Raw genomic sequence first — 16,484 nt, 5'->3', positions numbered from 1 at the left:
CTCTGTATAAGCAGAAATATAGATATCTTGGCAAGTACATAAAGAAAGTTCTTTTATGTTTAGTCTGTCGATGTCATTAATTTATGTACTTTCTTTTGCCTACTGTTTGTGAGCTTATCAAAGATAAAGCCCACGTTTCACTTAACCTTATATCCTTTAAACTGCCTAATCCTGCATATAGCAGATTCAAATATGGAAATATCTGGTTCTCTGATTAAGGAGGTAAGTTATGTCTGAAGACGTATTAGCTCTGAAGTAAAATTTAGGAAGAACTTCCTCTTCAATATAAGGTAAAAAAAGATAATGAGGAAAAGGAAGTAGAAAATTCTAGTTTCAGAAATAACTTGCCTGTTTGTTATACAAAAGATGAGCTATTTGAGAAAGTCCATTACTGAGTTTTCATGAGGATGGATAGGTGGGTGTGAGTCATCACGGGGAGTTACGCTATAAGAGAACTGTCCAAGACACCTTTGAATACGTAGGCAGCACACTGCATAGTAAGCTGCCAAGAGTAGTGCTCTGACAAGTAGTTAAGATGCTTTCTGTGGAGTTTGACAAGCCTGCCAACAAAGTGACTTGGCGTTGCAAATGTAGTGTTTTGAAATAGAAGGGCTTAGGTGATTGAATTCTCCAGGATAAGACTTTCTTTGAAGCACTTGTTCCAAGTTTTACTGACTTCTCAGAGAACCCTGAATTTCTGAAGTCACCCCAGAGTTAAGAGAAGGTGGGACTGACTATGTGCCTAGAGAGGACTTGTTTTCTTAAGATCTTTTTTTAACTTACTTGTAACTTGGCAGTTTACCCTTGGTTTCTCGAACATATGAAAGATAACACTTCCATAAATCAATGTGCAAAACCTTCATAAGGCATCTCTGAAATAGCTATAAATACAAGAAAATATCATCAGAATCCACTGTTAAAAAATTCCACATGTATGTGGGTAAAATGGAATATTAAAGAAATAAATTCAGCTCTGCTCATGAATTTATCTTCTTACAGAAAAATGGCAAATTTAACAAATCCCTCCTATTTTCAGTTTAGATAATCAAAATCATTCTGATGACTTTTGCCAGTGGAGTATATTTTCTTTTCCAAAATTTTTATTATGAACATTTTCAAGCATACAAAAAAAGTTGAATAAGTACAGTGAAGTCCTATATAATTACTACCTAGATCAACAATTGTTATGATTTTACTTTATTTGCCTATGTGTGTTAAGTCCTAAGTTACACTTCAGCATAAAATTGAAAATATGTTTATGAGGACTCACCTTTTCAACCTTGTCATAATTTTTAGCTTTTATCTAAAGAGAAATAGAGAAAAATACAGAATTAACATTATTGTTTCTAGAGTATTAAAACACCATGCCAGAGTTTGACTAATCTTGCAAATTCATCCCTATACTTTCCAACTAATTCTGCATTACAAAATAACAAATAAGAGAATTTTGAGCATGACATGGATAATTATGCATTATAAATATGCCTTATATAAACTGAGTCTACACAGCTTTTCATACAATTGTTGAAATTTTATTTCAGATTTTGTAAAATTATAGTTACAAGGTAGATACAGAAATATATACAAGGCATCCTTGAATAAAGCCTCATATATCTACTAAAGACAAACTTTATTTAAAGTTTTATTTTCCTTGAATAGCTAGAACAATCTGAGTATGAGAGCAAAAAGATTTGCTAACTTTGACTACAATTACATTTTAGTCACCGAGTCAACCTACTATATTCTAGGCACAGTGGTAGGAACTGTGGCTACCACAGTGAACAAAACATGCATAGTGTCTGTGTCCTCAGAGGACTTAGAATTTTAATGCGGAAAAGTAGTGCCAAAATGGGGGAAATACAGGATGCTTATGGGTGCACTTAAGGGGAGTATAAAACTCAGACTTGGGGACATGCAAAAAATGTCCTGGAAAAGATGAAGATGTTAAGGATGAGGGGTTAGTCTAGTAAAGAAAGGGAGGAGTTATCCCAGGTAGGAGGAATCACATGTGCAAAGACAAAGGTTAAATATTATTAGCTATCCCTTTCTCTGAGTATTTTCATCAGATGGTAGGTGAATAATTTGATTGATCTGAGACATCTTGGCTTGTGGTCCTTTTCTCTTTCCTGGCTTAAGGTGATTCAGATGAAAATTTTACTTTGTTTCTTTTGCTGGCGACTTGCTCTTTCTCTTCAGAACTTGTAAGATTTCCTCTTGATCTTCAGAGATCATAAATTTTAAGAGAATATGCCTAAGTTTTGCACTTTGAGCCAGCTCAGTCAGGCTTTGGAGTCAGACCTCTTGGGTTTTCACGGACTATCTACTTAACCTCTTTTTTCCTTATCCGAATAATGGGGATGATAGTGCCTATTTTGCAAGGCCATTATTAAGGACTCTGAGTTAATGTGAAGCCATTAGAATGCTGTCTGGCAAAGTGAAGACATAGTAATTGCCATTTATTATTCTATTAGCATAAATTCTGCCTGGAATTCAGCATGCCCTTTCAAGTTACAGAAACAGGTATCTTGCAGCTCAAGAATTTTTTTAAAAAACTACTGCCTTTTTTCTTTTTTTTTTCCCTTTTAGAACTCCTTTTATACACACTAGATCTCGTTGTTCTATTCTCAAAATCTATCATTTTTACCCTGTCTTTGAATTTTGGTCCAGATTTAAAACTATTTCTTCCACTATATTTTCCAGGCCAATAATTTAGGTCTCCATGGTACCATTTTCTTCCATTTGACTTATTGCTATAGTAGTTCAAAAATAATGGGATTTTGGTTTTTTTTTTTTAATACTACACATTCAATATTGCTGTGTTCATAGTATTTTGTTGAAGTTATTGTCACTCTGCTTTGTTAGGGGCCTGTCCCGACAGTTTCAGTTAGCACTCCTTTCTTGTTGCTGGATCCTTAGAGGTGTAGCTGTTTTTTCTATTCACTGAAGCTCAGTGTTGGCAGACCTGGGTAGCTGACCCTTTCTCTACCATGACAGCTCTGTAGCAGGTGTAGACAGCAAATAAGCTGTACATAGTCCTTGGGCATAGAACCGAAAATAAATCTTTGCTCAAGAGTAGGATTCAGCCTGCTGGTTTTCCTCCTTTTCGGTTTCTTGGAGCCACGCTGTTGTCAACATCCCTCTGGGGGTAGAAAGGCAGTTGAGGCATTCCAAATAATTTCATGGGTCAGTTTCTTACTTTTTGCCTTAAGTTCTCCACCAGCCATCTTCTTTGAGGCTGCCATAAAACCTGAGTTTCCTTGCATTCCCCTGCTTGACTCAGTAGAGATGAACAGGCTGAGTTAAAAGTAGGAGGGAAGTTAAGTTCAAGTGATCAGTTTCCTAAATGCAGATGACAAATTATAAACAGTTCTCACAATTGGCCAGGACAACCAACACTTATAGAGAAAACTGGCAAAGAATATGAATAGGCAATTCCCAGAAGAGAAAATGCAAATGTTTAAAAATAATGTGGCAATACAGACAAACTTCCAAAATGGGAAAAATAAAATAATAGATATCACTTTATACCAATCAGTATGGTAAAAGCTTAAAAAGGGTATTAACACTACTGAAGTGGTATGAGGAAAGAGAGTTCATCCACTGCTCAAGAAAATATGAATTGTTATAACCTTTATGGAAAGCCTTTGCCAAAATCTATTCAAATAAAAAAGTATACTTTTTGACCTAGCCATTCTGTTCTCAGATCTACCCCACAGAAACAAAAGCACACAGGATAAAATGGTGTTATACAGTTATTTACTGCTAACTTCGCAGCAGCAGAAACAGTTAACAAAGTAAATGTCCAATAGTAGGGAAATGGTTTAATAAATTATGGTGCATCCATATCATGGAATATTATAGATCCATATAAAATGAATTAAAGCTATATGTAACAGGTAACTTGGGAGTTTCCCTGTGATTTTATAGAGTGAAAAATGATTAAAATATACATATAGAATTCATTTTTATAAAACAATGATCAAAAATAAATCTACTTATACATATCTATGTTTGTAGATGATTTTATGAGCATGGAGATAATATGGTATACACACAAAACTGATAATAGTTATAGCAGGCAGAGTTCTAAGGGTAGAAAGAAGAATAGAGACAAGAAAAAAGAGACTGTACATATATGATTTCATTTATGCACTTAAGTTAAAAAAATCTATTTTTGTTTAAGAAATATAAACCAAAAAAAATTTTTTTCCCTACATGAATTGGTCCTCTCTCTTAGATTCATTATTTATTGTTTCAATTGGTATTACATTCAATATATGTTTGTAGAAAAACTGTGGAATTCTCTGGTCTTGAATACCTGGTCACTGATTATCATTTATTAATTCAACCAATAAATATTCAACAGCCCTTCTCTAGAGCCTATACTGATGGCTATAATGTTAATACATAGCAGCTATAATCTTACTTTTTAAACATTAAAATTTTAAAAGTACCAACCTGTATGCAGGTTGATGCAGTATTATAAAAATGAAAAGGATTTCATCACCTTGTATCAAATGCTGAATATCTCACAGCAGCAGTGTTCCCACTTATAAAACAGGAATGATAAGAACATGTCCTATGAACACTTTCCAAGAATTGAAAAGAAAGCATCTAGATATTCCAGATGTATGAATCATACCAATTAACAAAATTTTGATCTAAAGGAGTATAAACTTTCCATTACATATTCTTTAAATAGAGCTATATAAACCAAATAACCAAAAAAGCAATGTTGTTATAATTGACCCCATTTGAGAGAAAAGCAAAGCTTATGCTGCAGATCATATTCAAATTCCATTTTGGTAAAAAATTCCACCTTGGTGAAAAACCAGCACAAGAACATGTGAACAAACTGCTTAATAGTCCATTTTTGTTCTCTAAAACATTATCCTAGGCGTTACTAACTAGTATTTGCACAAAAACATCTTACCTAGAAGTTAAATATTCTTAATATTTAGCAGTTATATAGGCTTGTACAGGAATCTACCTCATAACATAATCTTGGTTTAAATTTTTTAAATAATGAAAGAAAAAAGAAAATAATGTAAATTCTAGATACTGCCTTAAATTTTACACCAGAGACTCTTGCATCTGTTATTAACCAATGGAAAATGCCTCCATTTAATAAGCCCATTTTATACATACACATAATTTTACAAAGCTCACTAGAACTTGTTCCTATCTATTAAAAGTAATGTTTTGGGGGCACTTGGGGGCTCAGTTGGTAGAGCATGGAACTCTTGATCTTGGGGTCATGAGTCTGAGCCCCACATTGGGGGCTGAAGTTTACTTAAAAATAAATAATAAAAGTAACATTATGCATGTAATTTTAAAATGAAACTAACAGGGGCTCTTAAAAAATTACCTTTTTTTTGTCTCCAACTCTCAAACTTTAATGTGCAATCACCTGAGTAGTGTGAACTTCTGGGGCCTGGGTGGCTTAGTTGGTTGTCTGCTTTCTACTCAGGTCATGATCCCGGGGTCCTGGAATCCAGCCCCCCATTGGGCTCCCTGTCCAGTGGGGAATCTGCTTCTCCCACTCCCTCTGACCCTCCTCCCTGCTTGTGCTCTCGCTCTCTCAAATGAATAAATATTCTTTAAAAAAAAAAAAGGATGTGTGGACTTAAATGTTTTTTAACAGGAATCCCAAGTTAGCCTAACGCAAAGATGTTTTACAGTGCACAGATTTATACCAAAATATGAATAACTTATGTCAGTGTGATGAAATGATTTTTTCAAAATTTCTAATGTGGTTATATTATTTTTATAATTTAAAACATTATTATAAGAAAAAATTCAGGATAATTTCTAATATATATTCCTCTGACATGTCTACTGTTTATCATATAATTACAGTATTACTTTTTTTGATAAATCATTTGAATTTTACCAGTACATGAAAAGTTGCCGTGGAGGGATACAAGTAAAAAAAATTTTTTTGAAGATTTTATTTATTTTTCAGAGACAAGAGAGCACACTCAAGCAGGGAAAGTGGCAGGCAGAGGGAGAAACAGGCTCCCCACTGAGCAAGGAGCCCCATGTGGGATTCCAACCCAGGACCTTCAGATCATGACCCCAGCCAAAGGCAGACACTTAACCAACTGAGCCATCCAGGTGTCCCAGGAATAAAAATTTCCTAGGTGTCAACTTCCTAGGAATCATTTTTATTTTATAAAGGGGGGAGAGAGATAAGTGGAATACTATCAAGATTAATTAAACTTTAAATTTAACTGAATTTGGGGTTATTGGGGTTACTGGTTATTATTTGGGACAGGGTAAAACAAGTATAACACTGAATAAATACAGTTCTATCTCTAACACTTTTGAACACTTCCCATTTCCAGTCATTTCTTAACTTCCACAGTTATTTCCCAAGCATTCATTGAATGTTGTCTTTTGGTACTAAAACTATCCTCAGGGTAATTATTGAACACAATGATGACTTACAGCAGATTATTTAATTTTGCAAAATATAAATGGTCAGAAGTGAAAAAAAGTTTAATAAGCCTTTGACTAACTGTGGTAACATTCATTTTTAACAGGTTAGATTAACTATGCCCTTACCTGGAACATCCAATATTTAGCTGTACAAAATTAAATTAGTTTTTTCTGGTCGATGTTGGAAAATTTTTCATATTTCACTGAACATTTTATTAAAAAGTTTGGTTTAAATGCCTATAAAACTAACATTTTTCTTATCAAATAAACCCATATATATCAACAGCATTTGACTTATTTCGTCGAATTTATTTTTTTTTCTTATACCTTGGGAAAAGAAAAGAATCCCATAACATCAGAATATTTAAAAAAACATTATTTGCAAAATTGTCAATTATAATAATAATTGTAAAATTAATTTTAAATGTTTCAAAAACATATCTAACAAATAAACCCAAATGACAGGGTAACTATGAATAGGCAAAACGTTCTAAAAGGAAATCTTTACATACTTTTTTTACGTTTTTACATAGTAACCAATTAGGAAAAGTCAGCGCTTATGGTTTGGTTTTTTAAGATTTACTTTTCTCTACATCCAATGTGGGTCTCAAAATTACAACCTGAAATCAGGAGTCTCATGCTCTACCAACTGAGCCAGACCAGCACCCCAGTGCTTGTGTTAAGACACTACTGGGCTACCCAGCAGAGGCAGGGCTAGGCCTCATCTCAAGTGAATTTACAGGGCACTTGCTTATAATAAGTGATGAATAAATGAATTAATTATAAACCTGCATTCCTAATTTGTTCCCCACATCTTTTTCAAAGTAAAGCACATGCACTTTTGTGGAATTTAAGACAATATAAACTGAGTTTGAGCTACAGAATTTGCCTCAACCTGCTTGTCTTAATTATCCAAAGTTTGGGGCTCTAAACCTGAAAGTTGAAAGCAAATGACATCCTAATTATAAACCCTATCTTCCTTTACTCTTTCCCACTGCTAATCTTATATCCTGAGAAAAAGTCTTGGAAGATTACAGAATATAAGAAGTGTTTAAGGAATGTGGGAAATACTGAAGACTGACACTAAGATAGACCAACAGCTTTCAAGTTGTTGGAGTAGCTGCAAAACATTCTCCTTTCCACCACCCAGTCCCAATATCAGCGAAGGACTGTCTTGAAATAAATTCATTTTTATTTAACAAATAATGGCATGCCTATGAGGCAGGCTCTTTTCTAGCACTGGAGAGAGTGGTAGATTAAGTTTTATAACCCATGGAGTTCTATTTTAGTGAAGGAGCCAGGTAAATAAAGAAACTAGGTAGTTTTAAATTTTTGTGCATCTATACTTCCTATTTTTTCCTATATTATAGGGTATTATTTCTATAACATAACTTTTCTATTAAATGTAGTTACAAATGTATGCCAACGTACACATATACAGATTTAGATAAACCTGTTCATGTCCCATAAATTTCAGTTCTCCAAGCACTTAAAATGTGTTGCAGAAATGTTAAACATGAGTGGAAAGTATAGACCACTGTTATCGTCTCATTAGGACTGAAATTAAAATGTGCTAAGCAGGGGCACCTGGGTTGGTCAGTCAGTTAAGCGTCTGCCTTAGGCTCAGGTCACGATGCTAGAGTTTTGGGATCAAGCCCTGCATCCAGGCCTGCTTCTCCCTCTCCCTCTGCCTGCAGCTCTGCTGTGTGTGCTCTGTCAAATAAATTAATAAAATCTTTAAAAGAAATGTGCTAAGCAAAAATATGATTATCTTCAGTTCTAGATTAAGTTTACATTCATTTCAATATTTCATACTAACCGAATTAAGTATTAATTGACCTTCCACTTTTCTGAACTAACTGAAAATATCCTCGGGGCGCCTGGGTGGCTCAGTTGGCTAAGCATCAGCCTTCAACTCAGGTGATGATCCCAGAGTCCTGGGTTCCGGCACTGCCTTTGTCAGGCTCCCTGATCAGCTCCCTAGCCTGCTTCTCCCTCTCCCCTCACCTGCTCATGCGCGTGCTCTCAAGCAAATAAATAAAATTTAAAAAAAAAAAAAAAAAAAAAAGAAGAGTATCCAGTGTGTGCATAGAATTTATGAAGTGGATAAGAGAACAGGAAACTGAGCTCTAATAAGGAGCTTATAATCTACTTGGACACATGAAAGTAATTACTGGAAAGAACAGAGGACTAACTTTAAATTATTTTGTATATGTTCCATGTCCTATAAAATTCAGAGGAAAATGAGTTCTATGCAAATTGGAGTTAGCAAGGAAAGTTTCACTAAGCAGGCAAAATCCAGGCCATTAATGAGAAAAAAGGTTTGTATAAATCAATGACATGAGTGTGTGGAATTTTCTGTGGAACAGTGAAGACATCCACAGGAGAAAGAACTAGGAAAGCAGCATGGCTAACTGTAGTAGAGGTCCACTACAAAGGGCCTAAGCAGAGTTTAAATCTGATGCTAAGCTAAGCAGAGTTTAAATCTGATGCACAAAAAATTGGATGTCACCAATAAGGAACATAAACAATGGCTCATCAGTACTAGGGTGGGAGGTGCAGGTGAGGAAGACTGGCGGCATTAATGCTATGGGATGAAGCAAGCAGGCACTAGCTGACAGAATAATAGCTAAAAGGCTACTACTGTCATCCTTAAGTAGCCTGAATTTGGGGGAGGGGAAATAGAAAGAGAAAACCAGTAATATAGAGGAAAGAGCAACAGAAGTATTTTTTCATGAGAATAATAAAAAATGTTATGGTAGGTGTTGTAAAGTTTACTTTTTATTAGATTTAATATGAGATGACTATACAAAAGTACCAGACTAGAAACAACTTAGTCAGGAGATAAGGTATTTGGTTTCAAATTAGACTAGGGATAAAGAATCTGTATTCTAGTCATTTGTTTTAAAATAACTTACATATATATACCAGAGTGTATAATGCCTAAGACATTAGGTATATTCCCTAAAGCAGAGAAAAAGAAAAGAAGCCTAACAAGTACATAAGCTAACAGAAAAAGGACAAAATCCCATCTAAGTAGTTAACATTGTAAGAAAGGGAACTGGTGAACGGTAGGATATGCCACAGGTCAAAATGAATGTGGGAGTAAAAAAGATCAGTGGATGTGGTAATAAAATTTATAGCTTATCTATTACAAATTTAAATTTAACAGTTGAAAGAATTAAACTTGTTGGAAGTTGAAATCAATACAAAATACTGCTAACACTAGCAGCATTTATTAAATATTTAATGTATGTTAAGCACTATTCTAGTTAAGAGTATATAGACATATTAACTCATTTAATCACTCCAGTAAATAAAGTACTATTTCTATTACTTAAAGATGAGAAAACTGAGAAGGTTCAGTAATTGCCCATGACTGCACAACTGAGCTCTTAACGACTACACTCTATATTGCTCTTTAGCAAGATACATGTATGAGGATGTTCATTGAAAAGACTGCTTCTGGGTGGCTCAGTGGGTTAAGCCACTGCCTTCGGCTCAGGTCATGATCTCAGGGTCCTGGGATCGAGTCCCGCATCAGGCTTTCTGCTCAGCAGGGAGCCTGCTTCCTCCTCTCTCTCTCTCTGCTTGCCTCTCTGCCTACTTGGGATCTATCTCTGTCAAATAAATAAATAAAATCTTTAAAAAAAAAAAAAAAAAGAAAAGAAAAGACTGCTTCTAATACACAAATTTGGAACCTCAAATGACCAAAGGCAGAATGACTAAATTATGCTTTGTCTAAACAATGGAATGGGGTATACATATATACATAAAATTCAAAAGCAATGATGTAGATTTATAATACTAAATAGAAATATCTTCAATATACTAGTTTAAAAGTGGAATTTAAAAAATACACACACATTTGGTATGTTTACCCACCTACTTATCCTCCTCACCACCACCCCTAACTCTAGAGTACAAGAAACATAAACTAAGGAGAAATGCACACAACACTGTTATCACTGGGAGAATTGAGAGTTGTCTCAGTTACATATTTCCATAACACATTTTCTATAACACAATTTTACTGCAGTAAAGAGTTGGAGAGAAAGTCATAGTTGATTTGGGGCAGTGAATTCTTCTGAGTAATTTACTGGTATTTTTCTCTGGTTATAAACATCTCTATTTTAGATTCATTTTTAAATGCTCTGAAATTCTCAGCCAGGCCTACAAAGCTAAAAAAGTTAAATAAGTGATAGGTAAATCAGGCAAAACTGACTTCAACCAAAACCACCAAAGCTAAAACTTTCAACTTAATTTTTTTTTTTTTAAGATTTTATTTATTTATTTGACAGACAGATATCACAAGCAGGCAGAGAGGCAGGCAGAGAGAGAGGAGAAAGCAGGCTTCCCCAGAGAAGAGAGCCTGATGAGGGGCTCGATCCCAGGATGCTGGGAGCATGACCTGAGCTGAAGGCAGAGGCTTTAACCCACTGAGCCACCCAGGTGCCCCTCAACTAAATTTGATTTTGTCCCAAATACAGGGCATTTGTCAACCACCCTCACTTGACATCTATAGACACAGTCTGTTTTACTTAATGTCTATAAATTCTTTGCTCCCAGGAAAAAATATTTTGTCAACATTATGCCAAACATTATTTTTCAAGAATATCCTTCAAATTTTGAGTAAGGAAAATAGAGCAGGATATTTTACTTTTTGAGAAAAGTAATTTGGTCTTAAGTATCAAAAATCACTTATTATCAGTGGGCTCAATTGGTTTTGCTACTCTAGCACCATTATGCCACCTCTCCATCATTCTCTCAAATCTGCCTTGTGGGACAGAAATTCTTACATTAGGGGCACCTGGGTGGCTTAGGCAGTTGAGCATCCACTCTTGATTTCTGCTCAGGTCATGATCTCAGGGTTGTGAGACTGAGCCCTATGCTCAGTCTACTTGTGGAGTGTGGGTGTGGAGCCTGCTTGAGATTCTCTGTCTCTGTCTCTCAACCCCCTTCCCTTGGTCCTTCCCCTCCAAAACCCCAGTACATTAAAACTGAGAATGAGAAATACATACGATCATTTGAGATCTTTCAGCTAGTAGGAATGTCAAAAAACCAATTTTATAAGTTACTGATCGCAAAAACAGTATCGATTCCAAAATATGCACCCTGAATAATGCTTAAGCAGAAGTACTGATTTGCTTCCCTCAAATGTCTAACAGTTTTTTTCCAATCTATTTATACTGTTTTCTATGCTACCTTAGTTTTCAACTTTTATGAATTATCCTCTTAATAAAATGAAAACCCTTCCAGCCTAACTTAAAAATACTATTCAGGGGGCGCCTGGGTGGCTCAGTGGGTTAAGCCGCTGCCTTCGGCTCAGGTCATGATCTCGGAGTCCTGGGATCGAGTCCCACATCGGGCTCTCTGCTCGGCAGGGAGCCTGCTTCCTCCTCTCTGCCTGCCTCTCTGCCTGCTTGTGATCTCTCTCTGTCAAATAAATAAATAAAATCTTTAAAAAAAAATACTATTCAGTAATATAATTTCTCTAGCATTATTACAAGAACTTTATGTATCACCCTAGAAAGTATCTAACTCCACTCATTTGCTGAGTTAATCTTCCATGAGTATAGTTATACAACGTTTTTAAAAACATGTGGAGTGGAATTTTTTTTCCAGTAATCTCTACATCCAACATGGGGCTCAAATTCAGGACCCAAGATCAAAAGTCACATGCTCTTCTGACCAAGTCAGGTGCCTCTAAAGGGGAAAATTTTTGAAGTGGAAAACCATTTACTTAAAACTCTTTACAATTCTTTCTTCTCTTAATATATTTCTCACTACATATGCAATTTCACAAATTGAGAATTGCTATTTAAAAAATTAATAATTATCATGGGACAAAAGCCATAGTCACTCCTCTACTGTGAATCATTCTAGTTTTACTAATCAATTTCCTTCCCATTTTGATAAATTCATAACAGTATACCATTTTGCTTGCCAATTTTCAATGACATCATAATTTTTTCCATTCGTTTCCATTTTTCCATTCATTTTATATATGCTTTTACATTGCTAAATCAAGTATAACATTGATACTAGATATGTAGCATCATGGGTAATGCATCATCTGGACTTTCCTAAAATCATTTCTGGAAATCAAGATTATGCTTCCATAAAAAAGTAGAATAAATTTAGTGCATTACATTTGTCTAGTTTTGAAGCAACTTGCCTAGTCTTCAATTTCCTTATCAACAGATTCATGAACGTAGAAAAAAAATCCCATTTCTCCAAAACTTATACTGCATGCTTTGAATTTTAGATCAGAAATTATAATTAAGTTCTGCAGCTCTGCACTTCATACCCTTCTCATGTAAAAAAAAAAAAAAGCCCAAATCAACATTTGTATGACTCAATTCTAGCTTTCTCAATCCTACATGCATAGTTATTAAAATGACCTAATTCTATATTGCATTTAAATATATGCTAACCAAATAATCTCCCAACCATCTTTTCCACCAAATTTGTACATTTATGTAATCTTTTCCTCTCTATTCCTGGGCAAACTATACAGTGGCCATTATTACTAAAATTTGGAAGCAATTTAAAAGGCCCTTACCTGGCTCATTTGAAAGATCATGGCAGCAACTTTTGATTGTGAAATAGCAATTCTAAATAGTCAATCTGAAGAAATTGTTATAAATGTGTAAAGGTAAAATCGTATTTGTTAAGTTTCTTATAAAGCAAAAAAATGGAAAACAATATAATGTACAACAGTAAAGGACTGATTACATAACATTATCTAGAATGGACTACTTTGGCTTAAAAGCAATTCAGTATAAGTAACACATGTAGAAAATCTAAGTTATAAAAAGTCTTAAGATTTTACACATAGGTACACATAGAGAAGCCAACAGTGGATTAAGGTAGTAGCAATACAATTTCTTCCCTTTAAACTTTTCTAGCTTTTCTGTAATAAACATGAATTGTGTTACCCTTTTAAAAAAGAAAAATATGTTTTATTTTCCCTTTTAAATAATAACAAATTCACAATTCCTCTCATCTCTTTTCTCTTAACTTCCATTTATTTGATGCCACTTCATTATGCTTGACCTTTAAAACTGAACCATTTCATTCCAAAATTTTTATTCACCCACATATTTAGCTTTTGTGACAACTGTATATGAAAGCCTGCAATAGGAACTGTATTTTTTCAGTATTCCATTGGCTCATATGAAAATGAGTCATCATTAAAAAAATCCCACAAAGGCACTGACTTTCACCAGTTTATTTTGCAGCACCTAGAGTAGTTCCCAACATAGAACATTCAATAAACAGTTGCTAAATTGAAGTTCCTTGTGGAATATTACACTAAATTAAGTATCTACGAAACTGTAAAAAAGTAAATGTGTAACTTTTATAAAAAGCTAGGAGTTCTGTAATTCTTTTTAAAACTTGAACTGAAAAACCCAACCTCCATAAAATGGTTTAGAAAGAATATTATACTGTCAGTCAATTTAGAATAACAATTTTATAAAATAGATTAAGGACTGACTAAAATGCTAATATGGAGTTTGAAAGTAGATTTTTCACGTGGCTTAGACAATTCCATGCAAATATCAAATCAATTTTTTCATTTATTCTCTTAAAAGTTTTTATTTCCAATGTAACACTGCTTCAAATAGCCACCTGAAAGATGAGAAATTGGGGCTCCGACGTGAGGTTTAAATAAGTAGACATAACTAACCAATTATAAATAAATAAGATTGAGACCTGAATCATCTTCTTCTATGATGGATATGTTCCAAAATTCAAACTCTGGTTCTATTTTTATGAGTTAAGTCCTACTTTAAAATTTTAAGTATTTATTATCTCCAAAATGTTTATAAAATAACCTAATAGGTACTTAAATTTTAAAACTTTTTTCCTTACTTCATAAGTTCCTAAGTGACTTTCTCTAAACAGGCCTATAAAGGCTTAAGAGAAGTATGCCCTATTTTTCTACAATATATATAGTTTGAAATGTTTGGCTTATGTTTTATATTTTATCTCCTCCAAATACATGTTTGTGAGGACATTTTCCAAAGTGATACCACCAAAAGTAAAGAATTAAGCTCAAGTTCTACATGGAACGCTGCCATTAAGGTTTCAGGGGACAAGAAAGAAGGATTATAGTGGCATTCTTGTTATACAAAACAGACCCCCACTGTGCTCACTTAAATGTAAAGAAAGCTGAAGGGGGAAAAAAGCTGAATAGGAAGCCCTGGATCAAGCTAATATTTTAGCTTATAAATGAAGTCTGGAAGGTCCTGTCATCTAATAAACAGATGGTCATTTTTCCCAGCGGATTCTAACACAGGTCTATTTTAGTCTGGGCTTTACATGACAGGCTAGTGCAGCTGTCAGATTATCAAAGTTTATGGCACATAAGAAGTAATAGGAAAGTAAGTTTCCTACTGCTCAGTCTCTAAGAAGCTGAACGGACAGCCCTTTTCTAACCACTACCTAAATCTAAGGGAGGACAGAAGCCTGGGACAGGACCATTCCTGCCCCACCCCCATGCCCTCATCCAACAAAATGCACACAGACAAGGCATAAAATAATGTAGGGATGGACTTCCAAATTGCTTCATTTGAAAACCCAGACTTTGTAAGTGTTTAGTTACCTCAACAATTGGGAAAACTAATTTTAAAATGTTTAATATTAAATAAATCAACAAGTTTTACGTTAAATAGTACAAATATAATCTATGTAATATAAAATTCACTTCGAAGTGATTTCCATAATTCTTAAAAGTGCCTTCATGGTTTTGATGCTTGTTTTTAATTAATAGCTCAAGAAAATTTATACTGTGAATCAAGATTATTCTTCACAAATATTTTATAGTCAAATCAATTTAAGGGGAAAAAGCAAGTAACTAGCAAAAGAAGTATACCCTTACAAAATCTTCTTAAAGGGGCACCTGAGTAGCTCAGTCATTAAGTATCTGCCTTCGGCTCAGGTCATGATCCCAGGGTCCTGGGATAGAACCCCTCGTCGGACTCCTTTCTCAACTCCCTAGCTGCTATACTGCCTACTTGTATGTTTGCTCTCTCTGTGTCAAATAAATTAATCAATTAAAACAAAATAAAAAATCTATTTAAAACTATTATCATTACCTTCGGGTATTTGAGTTTTCTCACGTCTTTTTTTTTTTTTTTAAAGATTTTATTTTATTTATTTGACAGACAGAGATCACAAGTAGGCAGAGAGGCAGGCAGAGAGAGAGAGGGAAGCAGGCTCCCCGCTGAGCAGAGAGCCTGATGCGGGACTCGATCCCAGGACCCTGGGATCATGACCTGAGCCGAAGGCAGCGGCTTAACCCACTGAGCCACCCAGGCGCCCTCTCACGTCTTTCTAATGTTGAGTTGCAGGAAATAGAAAGCTCAAGACATGTGAGAAAAATAACTTGTAAACATAAGATTTAAATGGGAAATTACAGGGTTGATCCACTAAATTAAAAGCTAAGCACAAAACATGTATTTGAAAGTAAAGTACTGAGAGCAAGTGAAGAACACCAAAAAAACAAAGAAAAATATTGGCTTTTCATCTCAGAGCATATTTATCATTTGTTCCAATTTGTCCCTGAGAAAAACATAAGCAATCAAGAGAATATACTATTTAACTTTTATGTCAAAATTACTTCAACTTTTAAATAGCAAATTGTGAAGAATCCCTTAACTCCCCTAATATATAATGTTTCTGCAAATAAGAAAAAGCAGAACAGAAAAATGTGGTAAGGGTATCATATCGGGGCTCAGAAAAAGAAATCCAAAGTCTTTAAACATGCAAACATGCTCAATCTCATTCATAAGAGAAATGCAAATTAACCACACAGAGATTATTTACCTATAAATACTGGCTAGAGTTTTAAAGTATAGTAATATATTGCATTAAGAGGATGTGAGGAAGTGAAGTTTTCCAAGGATTATCAATGGGATTTTAAATTGCTACCACCTCTGTGAAAGGGAACTTGGATATAGAAAATTAAAAAAAAATCCCACATACTCTTTGATCCAGCAACTCATCTAGAAACTTAATCTACAAAAATATTCACA

The 16,484-nt window shown here is 34.5% G+C and overlaps 1 protein-coding gene across 1 annotated transcript in view; it reads right to left on the bottom strand.

The window, feature by feature from the left end:
• Positions 1–16,484, bottom strand: part of CSTF3 (cleavage stimulation factor subunit 3) — a 68,427-nt gene that overhangs the window by 16,734 nt on the left and 35,209 nt on the right. Inside the window, exons 4-5 of the mRNA XM_059406261.1 lie at positions 1,271–1,303; positions 784–881 (exon numbers count right to left, since the gene is read on the bottom strand). Of these exons, the coding sequence (XP_059262244.1) occupies positions 784–881; positions 1,271–1,303 (131 nt within the window). The remainder of the gene's footprint in view (positions 1–783; positions 882–1,270; positions 1,304–16,484) is intronic.

This window comes from Mustela nigripes, chromosome 1 (assembly GCF_022355385.1).
Source record: "Mustela nigripes isolate SB6536 chromosome 1, MUSNIG.SB6536, whole genome shotgun sequence".
Lineage (NCBI taxonomy): Eukaryota > Metazoa > Chordata > Mammalia > Carnivora > Mustelidae > Mustela > Mustela nigripes.
The sequence above is the reverse complement of the archived record's forward strand: the minus strand, read 5'-3'. Positions and strand labels throughout refer to the sequence as shown.